General features: G+C 39.3%; 5 protein-coding genes across 6 annotated transcripts; 3 read left to right on the top strand and 2 right to left on the bottom strand.

Moving 5' to 3' along the window:
- Positions 1–439: 439 nt before the first annotated feature.
- LOC115997121 (protein transport protein Sec61 subunit beta-like) lies at positions 440–1,760 on the bottom strand. 2 transcript variants are annotated; one of them, XM_031236621.1, is made up of 2 exons: positions 1,645–1,760; positions 440–866 (listed from the first exon to the last, which is right to left on the bottom strand). In XM_031236621.1, the coding sequence occupies exon 2, from the start codon at positions 862–864 to the stop codon at positions 607–609; it is 258 nt and encodes an 85-aa protein (XP_031092481.1). In that variant the 5' UTR covers positions 865–866; positions 1,645–1,760; the 3' UTR covers positions 440–606. The 2 variants fall into 2 exon arrangements, with proteins under 2 accessions (XP_031092481.1, XP_031092482.1); XM_031236622.1 differs by lacking the exon at positions 1,645–1,760 and adding an exon at positions 1,489–1,624.
- Positions 1,761–3,370: 1,610 nt separating this feature from the next.
- Positions 3,371–4,876, top strand: LOC115996533 (cyclin-U2-1-like). Its single transcript, XM_031235795.1, has 2 exons — positions 3,371–3,917; positions 4,321–4,876. Exons 1-2 carry the CDS (start codon positions 3,481–3,483, stop codon positions 4,571–4,573), a joined length of 690 nt encoding a protein of 229 aa, XP_031091655.1. The 5' UTR covers positions 3,371–3,480; the 3' UTR covers positions 4,574–4,876.
- Positions 4,877–6,591: 1,715 nt separating this feature from the next.
- On the top strand, positions 6,592–8,171 carry LOC115996531 (zinc finger protein ZAT4-like). Its single transcript, XM_031235792.1, has one exon. The coding sequence runs from the start codon at positions 6,631–6,633 to the stop codon at positions 8,029–8,031; it is 1,401 nt and encodes a 466-aa protein (XP_031091652.1). The 5' UTR covers positions 6,592–6,630; the 3' UTR covers positions 8,032–8,171.
- A 723-nt stretch (positions 8,172–8,894) lies between these two features.
- Positions 8,895–9,440, top strand: LOC115996889 (zinc finger protein ZAT9-like). Its single transcript, XM_031236327.1, has one exon. It carries the CDS (start codon positions 8,895–8,897, stop codon positions 9,438–9,440), a length of 546 nt encoding a protein of 181 aa, XP_031092187.1.
- A 575-nt stretch (positions 9,441–10,015) lies between these two features.
- On the bottom strand, positions 10,016–14,106 carry LOC115996532. Its single transcript, XM_031235794.1, has 2 exons — positions 13,632–14,106; positions 10,016–11,431 (listed from the first exon to the last, which is right to left on the bottom strand). The coding sequence occupies exons 1-2, from the start codon at positions 14,028–14,030 to the stop codon at positions 10,442–10,444; spliced, it is 1,389 nt and encodes a 462-aa protein (XP_031091654.1). The 5' UTR covers positions 14,031–14,106; the 3' UTR covers positions 10,016–10,441.
- Positions 14,107–14,178: the final 72 nt, after the last annotated feature.

The following is a 14,178-nucleotide window of genomic DNA, read 5'->3' as shown; positions in this document are numbered from 1 at the left end:
TCAAGAAAAATTCTTGCATGTAGCCCTCAAGAGGTGTTTGAGTGGGTAAAAGTTAACTATTGCTGATAATTGTTTTACATGTAGTCTCGAAAGAGGTGATCAAGTAGGTGATAATCTTTCTTGCATGTAGTCCCAAAAGAGGTGGTGTACTGAATAAGGGTTAAAAGTAAATTTGATCATTGACAAACGTTTTTCTATTAGGTCGGTCTAAAACATTGTAATTTGGATGACCAAAGCATTGTGCTGTAATTGAATTGCAACTATATCCAACCACACAACCCATTAAAGGTGGTGGAGTGGGTAAGGGTCAAGAATTTGATTTTTGCCGATATCCTAATAATCGAGGTTGTAGCACAATGTCTTCTTAGGCAATATCAAAGGGATTAACATGGTTGGATTAAAAAACAAATGAAAGAAGAAGAATTTTGAGCAGAGGCAGTGCACAATGCAGTCTTCACTGATGCTGAAGAAAATTTTGATATGCCATCAAAAAAAATCCATACAATACAAAACAAACTAGAAGTCTAGAGAGCCTATAGAACAAGTTTAAGCTTCAAAACTGAGTGTACTAAGACTAATTCACCCACATTTACTGGTTAGGATCCTCTAAGCTTCTCGACGGACAAAGTACAGCTTGCCCATCACATGGAGAACAGCGACAAAAGCTATGAAACCAATGCTCATGATGAGAACAACGTTGGGAGAAATCTTCAGTCCCGGGGCGTCATCAGTGTAAAACTGGAGCATAGTGCCACTCGCCCCGCCAGCAGCAGCACCTCCACCGCCTGCTGTCCTCCTGCGACGCATGTTTGCAGCAGCAGCTGCAGCAGTGCCTCTTTGTGGACCAGCTCCTCCCAATGCCATTTCTGTGCCACACCAAATCGCAGTTAGAACAGAGCTAATACACACCGCTTTTGCTTAGGCATACAAACAACATAATGCAATCTTTAATGATTAATCATCCCTTCCAAGGAGCATAATGTTACCCAAAACACTACTAAATGATATACAAAAGAAGATGCTTTGAATTCACCCCTGCAAGTCTGTAACTCAGTCCAATTTCCATCTCTCTTACCCAGATTAGGGATTTCTTTACCTCCAAAAACTATATATAAATTCCAACTGAAACACAGGAGTTCTGTTCAATTCATTAAGCATTACTTTAACAATCAAAATGCCATCAAAATCACACATTGACTAATATGTTAGAGGATTCTCAGAACACAATATTGTATCACAACATTCACATTGATCAACCAACTCATATTTCTGTGCAATTCATTAAGCATAATTTATGATTGCATTTCAGTTCATCAATGATCAATCAACTTGAAATTCAGCATAATCGCGAAGTGCCAAGACACAATTTTTAGGTAACACCACCAAATTGTGGAGCAGAAATCACAGATAAACACAAAAGTCTTAAGATAAAAAAGCCGATCGCCATAAAGCAAAATGGAAATTTACGGAAATTTCATCAGATCTTACAGTTCAAATTGCACAACATTCGTCGAATCCATCAAATGCCCCTAACCAAAATCAAAGATCTATCTCCCCGGCCCCCATTCCCGACACAAGCACATAGATTCATTAAAGTACGGAGTAATTGAAAACGGAGGAGACAAGAGAAGATTATAATCTGACCTTAACTTTCACGAATCGAAATTAGGGTTTTGTGTTCAGATTGATTGAATCCCTCAGGCTCAGCAAAAATGACGGTAAAAACGAACACCACTGCTTGTATGGAACTCGCCCAAAATTCAATGCTGTCAGCCACGTACGCTTCTCCAATCATTTATCGCCACGTCACCAACTAAGATGGGCCTTAAATGTTGTCTCATCTTAATAAAAAGCCCTCTAAAATATTATTGGGCCTCAATGCCTTTTTTGAGCCAGGCCCAATTTCGAATTTATAGAAGTGCCCACATTCAAGGGAAAACTCTTTTAGCATATAACACCCAATAGTTATACCATGGAGTTATGGACCCGGGTTCACCTAACAAGAACAAGGTATACCTGTATTCATTTACATACTAAATGTTCATAATCTGAATTGTGAATATTCAGTTGTAAACATTCAGTATATAAATTGTGAACATTCAGTATGTATTTTAGACTCGAGTCCACCTTGCAAGGTAAACTCGAGTCCACAGAATAATTTGACTGAATGTTCACAATTTGAATTGTAAACAGTCAATATAATTGTGAACATTCAGTATATAAATTTGTAAACATTCAGGGCACTTAAAAGACATCCTAGAAATATTGAAGATTTGAAGTCCAACCTACACCGTTTTAATCTAAAATTATAAGGTAGTTCAACCTTACCATCTCACAATCTAAAGTCATGTCGGTGCCACCAGCCACTAGACCTCAAAATCTTGTGCTAACCAATACAATAAATCTCTAGATCATGTGGTTTTGAGGTAGCACTAAATCACCAAAGCTGCTGGATACATTGAAGTACATAAGAGGGTCCATTTCTGAATTGGAGTCTCGGGTTTGGGCCCCAAATAAAGTTGTAATTTAGGGCATGGAACAGGCTGTGTGGGTGTAGGAGGAGTTGTTGGTATTCATGATATTGTACAAAATTTGTACCTTTGATTTGATCTCCATATCTCCTTGCCTCTGTTTCAAACTGGATCTGTCTCTTCCCCCTTTCCACCGTCGGCAACACCTCTCACGTGTACCCGCACCCATTGAAATTGTTCATAACTGACTGATTTAAACTAAGAATGTTAATAAATAATTACTAATTTATTATGCCTGTTAAAAATATGTAAATTATTTGATTTTATACAACCTAACAATTTTAAGTAGTTGGTAAACAAGCTATTAATGTAACTGCAATGTTGAAAACTCTTGTAAAGGGGGTGTAATAACTTACTATTCTCTCGTGTTTGGCATAATGGGTGTGTTGTTCTCCGGTGTGCTATTTTAATCCAAGACACTGCATGTTATTGACATATGTGTGCACTAGAGTCAAACTCATCAAACTCGAACTAAGCGAAATTCATGTTAATTAATTGTAGAGTAATGAAGACATTAGATGACATATGCCTAAAATACAGCAAATCTAAGGAGTAACAGCTAAGTATGCATAATGTAGCTAACTAATGATGTATCTGGATTCATGCCAATTGCCACAGTATGAATGTATGTATTATATGATGATGATGACAAGTTGGGTGGTGAAACATTTATTTAAGCAAAACTTTTGGTGGTGTCCGTGGCCATTATTGCCTTTACAATAAGGAGACAAAAATATTGTATTTTGATAATGACACATACAACAATAATTATATTATTATATATCTATCTCCCCTTCCTCCCCATTTCCAAATGCAAAATTTTAATTCTTTACCCTCTACCTTATTACACCCCGTCCTAAACAGGGCTGGAGCTAGAAGGGGCCATCTATATATATATATATATAAACCACTTCTCCATTGATAAAAGGCTCAAAAGCTTCAAATCTGTATGGAAATGGCGGTGGGAAAAGAAGAAGAAGCTTCAATAATATCTCCGAGAAAGCTTAGGGATGATCTGTATTTGTATGCATATAAGCAACAATCGAGCACTCCATTGGTGATCTCAGTTATTGCTTCTCTGATTGGGAGGACGGTGGCGAGGAACCAGAGAATTGCCAGGAACTACTTGAGAGGGGCTATGGTGTCCAAGGATAATGTGGGATTAACTAAGGTTTTTGAGTGCGATGAGGCGCCGGACATGACGATTGAGTCGTACTTGGAGAGGGTTTTCCGGTACACCGGAGCCGGACCGTCGGTTTATGTTGTCGCCTATGTTTACCTCGACAGATTCTGCCACCTCCATCCTCAGTTCAGAATTGGTCCCACAAATGTACATAGGCTCCTCATCACTACCATCATGGTGGCTTCTAAGTATGTTGAAGATATGTAAGTTGTCTCTCATCTCTCTCTCTCTCTCTAATTTTTTATTCTCTGGGTTTATATATGTTCTTGAGAATAGGGATGAAATATAGACACTGAATATAGGGCAATTCCAGTTAAGTTGGTTGGCTATTGTGTAATCACAAAGTTTCAAGTTCGATCTCTAGTGAAAACGACCTAATTAATGTGGTATGATTTTCTTAGTTTGAATCAATCAGCTATAGGCTAGTTTATTTCTTTCTGATCCTTTGCCGGTTAGAATCATAATTACAAGCGACACCTTTAGATAGTAATTGTGAATGAGTACCTGAATTGGTATACGTTCCGACTGAATTTAATGTTTTAGGATTGGTTTGACTTAGGTGCGTTATAGTCCGAGATTTCTTATATGATTGATTAATTTGAACAGGAATTATAGGAATTCTTACTTTGCAAGAGTGGGTGGATTGACAACAATGGAAATGAACAAATTGGAGGTAGAGTTTTTGTTCTTGATGAGATTCAAATTGCATGTGAATGTGAGTGTATTCCATAGCTACTGCTGCCATCTTGAGAGAGAAGTGAGCATTGGAGGAGGCTACCAAATTGAGAGGACTTTGAGATGTGCTCAAGATATCAAATCAAAACAAAGAGAGGATACAACATTCAGCTTATTGCTGTAAAAAACAGTGAGATTTTGGACAATTTTTAATGGAGTTAAATTGTACATATAGTTTCCATTAGAGGCAAATTACTGTCAGCACCTCTCAGTCAAGCATGTCGCTTCAATTTACCTTTCATGTGTGATTTGTGAGCTATATATTACACAAGAACATGGGATATATATATCTAGTGCACACCTGGCCTTTAGATATTAGATACGGTTTCCTCATTTTCTCAAAAAATGTATAGAAATAACAATTTTGGTTATAATTGTGCACTACATTATAAAGTACAATACATTATAAGCACTAATTTGAATGCTACTCAAATTGTGGCTATAAACTTTTTGTTTGTATGCATAAGCACTAGAAAAGTCTTCCCATACAGACATGTCTTGTGGAGCTGTACAAACAGCATATATAGATAATGCAATCGGCAGAAAAGGAGACCAAGCACGATGATGGATATATAGGAAGATATATATAATAATATAAAAAGATTGATAGGATGGGGTCAATGTATGGGGTGATTCAATTCTTCATTTATGTTTGGTGTTTTAATGTTATCCACTCGTTGTTTGAGCCTATATATTATATTGTGCTGGTTACAACTCAGCCACTCCCTCTCTATTTTGTCATCATTTGGAATTCTTAGTATAGAAAGCACTTGCCCTCACTCCATTAAAATTGAAATAAATAAATATAAAATTATAAAGGATCGATCAACATGGTTACTGGTTGCACTGAGTAACCAATATGTTTTTGGGTAGCATGTACTGTAGAGACAATACAATATTGTTGAACGCAATTCCTGGTGAGTAAGTCATGTAGTTGGTTTGAGAATCACAAAATTATAAGTCTAGCTTTATGTGGAAGTTACGTATTGGTCTTCTTTGTTTAAGTTAATCAATTATCGACAACTTAGGTTGATCTAATTTGGTGTGGTCTTTTGTCAAGATAGAATCAGAATGCAACATTCATTCATAGTGCACTTTTGCGTAGCAATTGTAAATTTTCTTGTAAATAAAAAATATGCAATATTGTTGGGCCTTACATATAATCATTGCCCAAAGGAATGTTGTTTGTAATAGTATAGCCCTTTCATATTGATCATTCCATAAGATGGGCCTTAGAGGATAACAATTTGGGGTGTTATTGAGCTGTATAACCTGTAATCAATATGGGCCTTATCTCACCCATTTGATATGGGCTTTATGCTTCTATCTAATAATATTTGTGATGGTGATAGACTGAGTGATTGATTGGCAAATTATTCCACACAGTTGTGTGAATCACGGTTTAAAATATTGTCGTAAATGTGTATGTTTATTATGAAGTCAAATCATGTGTATTGGATCAAGGTCCACAGTGCACTGTGGATCCTGGTCCACGATATAACGATTGATAGTGTGATTATATATCGGCAAATTATACATCGACTAGGGTTCATCTTGCATTGTAAATCCTGATCCGAAAATAATTTTCAGATTCTGTATCTATAGTTGACATATTCCATATCTGCGGTTGATCGTTTCTATGCATGCATGTAGTTATCATATTGTCAGTTACATGAACAAAAACTGTTAATATCACCCTCAAGTTGACAAAAATGCAATATTAACTCTGGTTCAGGGTATAAGAATTGTTATATCATGACAACAATGATTAAGATAATAATCAGAGAGATTAAGAAAACCGTAAGAGCAACCGAGAGAAGAGGAGAAATGTGAGAAACGTGTGTGTTTACTTGGCTTTGAATTGAAGGGAACAGAGACAAACACTCCTAGCTTAGTCAATCACTTGGTCATCCCTAATTTTGTTAATTAGTTGCTCCGATCACTGCATGCATCTTCTTCTCCGCCGTCCGTACCCACCATGCATGCATTTTAATTTCCTCCCATGCATCCCACGAGCTTCAATTCATTTCGCTAAAAACTAGGACTAACCTTAACTCTGTCCTCACATCCACACAACCGCTTCCACTACAAGAACAAACTTATTTGTCACTCCTCCTTCCCCATCCTCTATCTCTCCCCATTCTCGTCTTTCAATATATATAATTTTTGAATCATATATATATGGCTTGTATTGATCAAGATGGGCAGCAATTTAAGCATTATTGCAGGGTTTGTAAGAAAGGGTTTATGTGCGGGAGAGCTTTGGGAGGGCATATGAGAGCGCATGGGATCGGAGATGACAGTGCGACCATGGAGGATGAGGATCAGGCTAGTGATTGGGATGAGAAGATGAATGATAATAATGGAGGTGAGAGGACGAGCTTTAAGAGGATGTATCAATTGAGAGCGAATCCGAATAGATTGAAGAGTGTTAGGGTTTGTGAGAATTGCGGGAAGGAGTTTTTTTCCTGGAAATCGTTTCTGGAGCACGGGAAATGCAGCTCCGACGACGCCGAGTCGCTGGTTTCCGACGACGGGGATGAGGATTTTGGCCGGAAAGGGGCGGGGTGGTCTAAACGGAAAAGGTCTTTCCGGGCGGCTAAAGTTGGGAACTTTGCCTCGAATTCCAGCGAGGACGAAGACATTATTCTCGCGAAATGCCTGATTGATTTGGCCAACGCGCGGGCGGAGCAGGAAGCGGAGTCAAGCGCCGCCGCGGCCGCGGTGTTTCTTGCTCCACTAGCCGCCGCCACCCGGCCGCGCGTGGATTACAAGGCGAAAGGGACCGCTTCTTCTTCTTCTAAAGGACTGTTTGAATGTAAGGCATGCAAGAAAGTTTTCACTTCCCATCAAGCCTTGGGTGGCCATAGAGCCAGCCACAAGAAAGTCAAAGGATGCTACGCCGCCAAACAAGACCAAATAGATGACGTCATAGGCGGCGGCGACGATGACGTCACAACCCACGACGATTTCTTCCCGCCTTCCAAAACATCCTCGTACCTGCACCAATTCGAACCTTCCAGAAGGAAATCGAAGGATCACGAATGTTCCATTTGCCACCGAGTTTTCTCCACCGGACAAGCCCTAGGAGGCCACAAAAGATGCCATTGGATCACCTCGGCAGCAAATTCCAATTCCAACAATTCCTATTCCCCAGAAACCTCCGCCCCTAAATTCCCCTTTCATCATCAAGAACAACCAAAATCCCTCGACCTCAATCTCCCCGCCGGCGACGACATCGCCGCCGCCGGCGGGATAATAAGGCGGGACCCACGGAACCCGTTTAGCTTCGAGGTATCTACGGACATTCATCTCCGTCCGTTCGAGGTATCTCCGAATAACGACGACAATAACGACTACTACAACAACGACAACAACATTATTATTGACGAGGAACACCAGAAAATCGCCGCCGCAAACGTAGATGATGTCTACGAGGATGATGAAGCGGATAGTAATAATAAAGTGGAATTAGCGAAGCTCAGTGGGATGAAAGAGATGAGTAGCATTAATAAGGGCAATGCTTCGCCATGGTTGCAGGTTGGGATTGGATCAACGGCTGAGGTTAGAGCTGATTCTTGAGTAACACTGTATCCGAGGGTGGAAATCCTGAACTACATCAAAAAAAAAACATGCATGTTTTCCAGACCCATTTCAATTGTTTCATGGGTGTAAATGAGCTGATGAGGAGTTTAATGAGTATTATTGTTTAATTATTGTTATCATTTTTTGAAAGAAATTATTTAATTTTTATCATATTAAGCAAGATCTTGAAATTTATATGTTGGGATTATAAACTCGATCTAAAGAAATTTTTAGTGTAGTAAATCTGTAAGAGTATCAATTTTTGCAATTTGTAATAGACACTCAATAATTTTATTTATTTATTTGATGGGATAATTATCAAGATTATATATACTCCGTATTTGGTATACTTGGATTTTTATTTTATTTAATTTCCATTCGGGGTAAACCAAAATCAAAAGACCAGATTTAGTAATTAATGTATATTAATCCAACTATCCGCCTATATATGCAATTTCAATTTGAAGGGTTTGTGCGCTTATATATAGGAACTTGACCGGACCCAATACTGAACAGATACACATAATATAATGTAGTATAGGAATTGTATATCCGAGTATATTTCTCATAATAAGAAATAATATTTCATCTTTTATTTGTGAATTATGATACGTACAATTGAAATTAAAACAGTATTTTTTTTAAATATTTGTATACATTATATTATACATATAATGTATGCCGGAGTGGAAAGAGGAATGCCTGTTGCCTGTTACCTACTCCTTAGTTCCCTCTCTCTTTACACTTCTTCAAAGAAACAGACACTTCAATTCAACTGAGTAAAGGAAACAAAAAACCGATAGATCGAGAGATAATTTCTTGATTTTGATCAGTTTTGTTTGTTGTTTAATTTCTCGTAGATGGAGGAACATAAGTGCAGGATTTGCTCGAGAAATTTCGTGAACGGTAGAGCTTTGGGTGGGCATATGAGATCTCACGTCTGGAACCCTTACATGCAGTCGGCCGGCGCCGCCGCCGCCGGCGACAGCGAGACGGAGAGTTCAGTCTCGGACAACTCGCCGGAAGAAGACGGAGCTTACTGCTTGATGATGCTGTCCAGAGACAAGTGGAATACTGACGAAAAGAGCTCCGGCGAGGCTAAGAAGACGGCGAACGGAAAGAGGAAATACAGATGTGAGAGTTGCCGGAAAGTGTTTAGGTCTTATCAGGCGCTGGGGGGTCATAGAGCCAGCCACAAGAAGATTGTTGTCAAAGGGCTCTGTGATGATGATGATGATGATGATAATGAAAATGTAGGGGAGAATAATGGGGATGTGGAGGAGAAACTCCATGAATGCCCTTTCTGTTACAGACTGTTTTCTTCTGGGCAAGCTTTGGGTGGCCATAAGAGATCACATTTCACCGCAGCTTCTTCAGCTTGTTTGCTTTCCCCTTCTACCAAATAAGTGCAACTTAATTGTTTTCAAAGCATCTAGATAGGTTACAATTGTCTGACTTAACCATAGCATTTGTTATCTAAAAGGATGAACTTTATTAGATAGATAGAGTTTTATGCTGTTTCTGATGCTGGTTTATTGAACCTCATTACAGCAATGAATGATTGAGCTTCAATTATTATATAATTAACATGTTTTCACCATAGTGATTGTGGTTTACACTTGTAACCACGATGTTCCAAGTTTAAGCCCATAACTATGGGCATTCTTGATTTGAGCCGATCAGCATAAGCATTCCTGGTTTGAGCAGACCAGTATGAATATTATTTATTTGAGCAGATCAGCTATGGGCATTCTTAATTTGAGTCAATCATTTTTCTGCTATGGGCATTCTTAATTCGAGTCAATCAGTTAAAATGGCTTAATTTGAACAGCTATGGGCATTCTTAGTTTGAGTCAATCAGTTAAAAGGGCTTAATTTGAGCAGATCAGCTATGGGCATTCTTAGTTTGCTCAATCTGGACTAGTTTACCTCTTTATAGTCACTTAAAATGCACATTTGGATAGCAATTGAGACTTTCTTGAAAAAAAAAGGTAAAAGTTTTGATAAAATATGTTACTTGGACTTGGGAGAATTTGAGAAGTTTTTAAAACGTGCTGCGCTAAATAGTTGTTCCTATGATTAAATAACACTTGTAGGACTTTGGAATGTGGCTTTTACACTCTTTATTTTCCCATGCTGTCTAAAAACTGAAACGACTCTAGAAGCCACATTCACACTGTATCTAACAACACTGTTACATGAAGTTCCATCTTGGCTGTACCAGAAGTAGCAAGCTCCTTACAAGAATCTGTGCAGGACACACTAGACAGTTATCAGTGAAATGGCCAAGACTCAATCCAAATGCTGAATTCTCAAAAGATTGCACCCCACGCCCGAGGGCACCATTTTTCTTTGCTAAGACTCACCTTGAAACAAAGGGGTCGTTACTTCTGGGCACAGGCTTCGTCTACTGGCTTTGAAATTGAGGACCGGGATCTTGATGGTCCAGAGACTGCAACATGGGAATGGGAGGAGGCAAAGCTGATGCTACTGCTGGTGTCAGTGCTGATACTTCTTGACCTTGAGGGAGGAGAGAAGGTGCCGGTTGAGTCAAAAAGCCCTGACCACCGGGAATATTTTGCTGCTGAAGTTTAGGATCCAATGGAGTAGCCAGAGCTGCGTTAGGTTGGGGAAGTGCTGGGTAAGCTGGTTGTAGAGCCGGATATAATGCTTGGGTTGCTACTTGTCCAAGCACTGCTTGTGATTCCTCGAAGCGTTTACGGTTTGACAGATGCTTCTTTCCCTGCAGATGACTTTGGAAAACAACTTGTGACTCACACGTAACATTACAGAGCTCACATATTAAAGGAATTTGTTTAGGTTTAGGAGGCTCAGCGGGTTTTCTTCTTCCATCATGAGATCTCAATTTCTTGCCCCCTCGTCCACCAGGACCACCACTTATCTTGCGCTTGGGCCCACGTCCTTGACTTTCTCCGGAATCTCTTGTTGATTCAGGTTTTGGATGCTCAGGTTCAGCTTTGTTTTCTTCTCCAAGAGCCTGAGATGGCAAATTCTCTTGAGGTTGCTGCTCAGATCTTCCATTAACAGTCTCCACAGATAAAGTCCCCTCGGGTGGCAGCTCAGATCCCTCTGTTGCTTTAGGCTGATATGCAACTTCTGGCTGAACTTGAGAACTAGATTGCACATTGTGTCCTGCAGCCATTACTCTCTGCAACTCTTCCTGAACTTTCACGTTCTTTTTATGTTTCTTTCCATTTTTGTGCTGTTCAAGAATTTCAGGGGTGTTGCACTCAACCCTGCAGAGTTCGCACCATGCCATACGAGGCGGCCAGACTGGAGCAGGAGGTTGCGGAACCTGACCCCGACGGCCACGGCCAGCTCCTCGGAAGATTCGGCCACCTCTTCTACCTGTGCCTCTATGTGAAGGTTGCAAGATCTGTAAAATGACAAAATACAAATTAAAGAATAGAGAAAACATAAAATCATGTGTCCAGATATAGAGTGACAATTATTGAATGGAGAGAACTTCACAGCATCAAAACAAACAATAATGATCAAAGACCAAGGAATCTATCAATAGTTATCTGGTCAGTTTTCAGTCACAATTCATAATATAAGCACATTTACCAGTTTAAACTGCTCAACTCAGTAAAACTCAACACAAAGTCTTGGAGTCAATGAAACCAATAAGGAAAAAGTAATATCCTACCAAAATGGAAGATCACTTGAGTAATGAAAAAAACTTAGTCATGAGAGATTAGTGACAACCAGAAAAGTACATTTTAGGATATATAACTCGTACTTGGCTTGCCAACATTCTATTGATACAATTATACAAAGTGTTATGACATAAAACCTTCACTACCAGGCAAGCACAAAATGAAGAAAAAAATCAAATCGTTAAAATGTGAAAATGCATTTATTTCAGTTCCTCTCCACACCGCCACTGAAATGGCAAAATCAATGCTTCCAATTGGTTCCAAAGCAGTACTATTAACATACATAATGGCTCAAACTTCAAAGACTCCTATGTAATGGCCATCAGTTCCTCAACATTACCTGCATGAGTAAGATTATAGCACCTAGACACCACATGATTTTTTTCAACTATCCAGCAAAAACAGATACCTATTTAATTTGTACCCTTTAGGTCAGGTATTTTGACAAATACCATCCCTTCCCTGTAAACTCTACTTAGATATAATATTCAACCTTCAGCCATAGAGTGCAGCCAGATGTGCAAAGATTTTAAAAATAAAAAATCCTAGCTAAATATAACTTTTAACTCTCAACCATCAATTGTAACAGTTCAAGTGCGAGGGGGGTTGTAAGTGTGAGACCTAAAAGGAGTGATGCAATAGCCAATATGCTCAAAAGAATTCCAGGGAACCCAGAATATCCCTAATCATGACTTCTGTCACCAGAGAAAAAAAAAACACTTAAGGTAATATCGAATGTTATATTCTGCAGAATGAGGTCCGACATTCATTGCAACACTTGATTGAATGTTTTTATGGTTCATAAGGCAACTTGACAGAAGCCCAGAATTAAATCTTTCAATACTGAAGCAATGACTGATGAAACCAAATCCTGTCACCCTAAGTGTATGCACCCACATAAGAAGTGGGTTGGTTGGAGGGAAACAAAAGAAAAGTAAAATTGGAGTACACTCCAATAGAATTATAACTGTATTTTGCGCCTGTACCATCTCAGACACCATCAAAATCTTCAGTGAATTCCAACTCTTGTGACTAACCATTTCTGCAAAGGACAAAGAAAACTTTAAGTAGGATTGTAAGGGAAAAAAGTAAACTGCGCCATGTAATAGGCTGTTCAAGCTTGGTTTTTGACAATATGCAAGCTGGTTTGCACTTGAGTGTGAGCTTGAGGCACTCAGTTGCCAAGACAAATGCTCACTTTGTTCAGCTTTTCTAGCAGATATATTGGCCATTCAGCTCAGCTAATTATGCCCCTAAGGCTTTTAAGGGAAAAGACACACTTCTTATGAACAGCCAATTGATTTCCAGGTTCCAAACAAGCTCATTTAGAGTAGTATGGCATCTTGTAAATCTTGTATAATTAGCTGAGCAGAATAGTCATCACATGGATTGCTCAAGTTCCACTCCTCTTTTGCAGGACTCAGCTTGTATGAGAAACAACGATACCAAGCTCAACAGTTTTGTTCATACAAACAAAAGGACAGCAAATGATTAGGAAGACAGCCTATTAAACCAAAGTTGAATTTTAAATTGCCAGAGTTCACCATCCCCAATCTCCTTTCACATTCAAACAATGTAGTTGGAGTGATGGCACTCCTCCTATTCCTTCATTCCTTAATCCTTCTCTTGCTCTACTATTTTATATTTCCTTCTTTTCCATTCATTTATCAAGATATTAACACGAAATTAGAGGTTGCTTAAATCTCAAATGATGATTCGAATTCCATAAACACACATTTCAATCCAAAGTTCCAATAGAATTATATCAAAACTTTCAATCTGAAACACCGAAACAGTATTCTAAATTCAAGTCTCGTCACAATCCAGACTCAAATCTGCATCTAAAAACGAAATACCTAATTTGCCTCATCAACGAATCACGCCAAAATTCTATATCTATACAATAAAAAACCATACCTGAGCGGTGGAGGTCCCAGTGTGAATTGCAGCCCCGGATCCGTACACTCCTCCATATTCCGCTCCCTGCGGTTGTGGCGGCGGGTAATAAGAATACTGGTACGCGGCGGCGGCGGCTGCCGGGTCAGATTGCGGTTGCGGTGCCGCGGGCGGGAGTGTAGAGGTGGGTGGTTCGTGATGGGGTTGCTGGTAATAGGCATTGGAGTAATCGTAGGCCGCTTGCTGCGAAGCATCGTAGTATGTATACTGATAGGAGGGGGGATAGTAAGCATAGGTTGATTGATCGGGTTCGTATGTATACGAGGGAGCTTGGATTTGTACAGACGAGAGTGTGTTGTATGATTCTGATGAAATCTGCTCCGGGCGATGAGGATTCTGGGATGGATCCATGAGGTTCATGCGATTCCCTTCTACTGTCGTTACAGGATCCAATTCATGGGGCCTCTGGTCTTTAAGGTGGAATGGTGTCAAGAAATTACATGATGACAAATGACAATTAGTTTCTTTTCTTTTCTTTTTTTTTTTTTTTCCAAAGGAAGTTTCTTTT

The sequence above is a fragment of the Ipomoea triloba genome, chromosome 11 (assembly GCF_003576645.1).
Source record: "Ipomoea triloba cultivar NCNSP0323 chromosome 11, ASM357664v1".
NCBI classification, from domain to species: Eukaryota; Viridiplantae; Streptophyta; class Magnoliopsida; order Solanales; family Convolvulaceae; genus Ipomoea; species Ipomoea triloba.
The sequence above is the reverse complement of the archived record's forward strand: the minus strand, read 5'-3'. Positions and strand labels throughout refer to the sequence as shown.

Coding starts and splice junctions, on each gene's coding strand:
- LOC115996532 (XM_031235794.1), bottom strand. CDS start 14,030: ATGAACCTCATGGATCCATCCCAGAATCCTCATCGCCCGGAGCAGATT. Junction 11,432..13,631: donor CTGGGACCTCCACCGCTCAG/GTATGGTTTTTT, acceptor GTCATTTTACAG/ATCTTGCAACCTTCACATAG.
- LOC115996531 (XM_031235792.1), top strand. CDS start 6,631: ATGGCTTGTATTGATCAAGATGGGCAGCAATTTAAGCATTATTGCAGG.
- LOC115997121 (XM_031236621.1), bottom strand. CDS start 864: ATGGCATTGGGAGGAGCTGGTCCACAAAGAGGCACTGCTGCAGCTGCT.
- LOC115996889 (XM_031236327.1), top strand. CDS start 8,895: ATGGAGGAACATAAGTGCAGGATTTGCTCGAGAAATTTCGTGAACGGT.
- LOC115996533 (XM_031235795.1), top strand. CDS start 3,481: ATGGAAATGGCGGTGGGAAAAGAAGAAGAAGCTTCAATAATATCTCCG. Junction 3,918..4,320: donor TCTAAGTATGTTGAAGATAT/GTAAGTTGTCTC, acceptor TAATTTGAACAG/GAATTATAGGAATTCTTACT.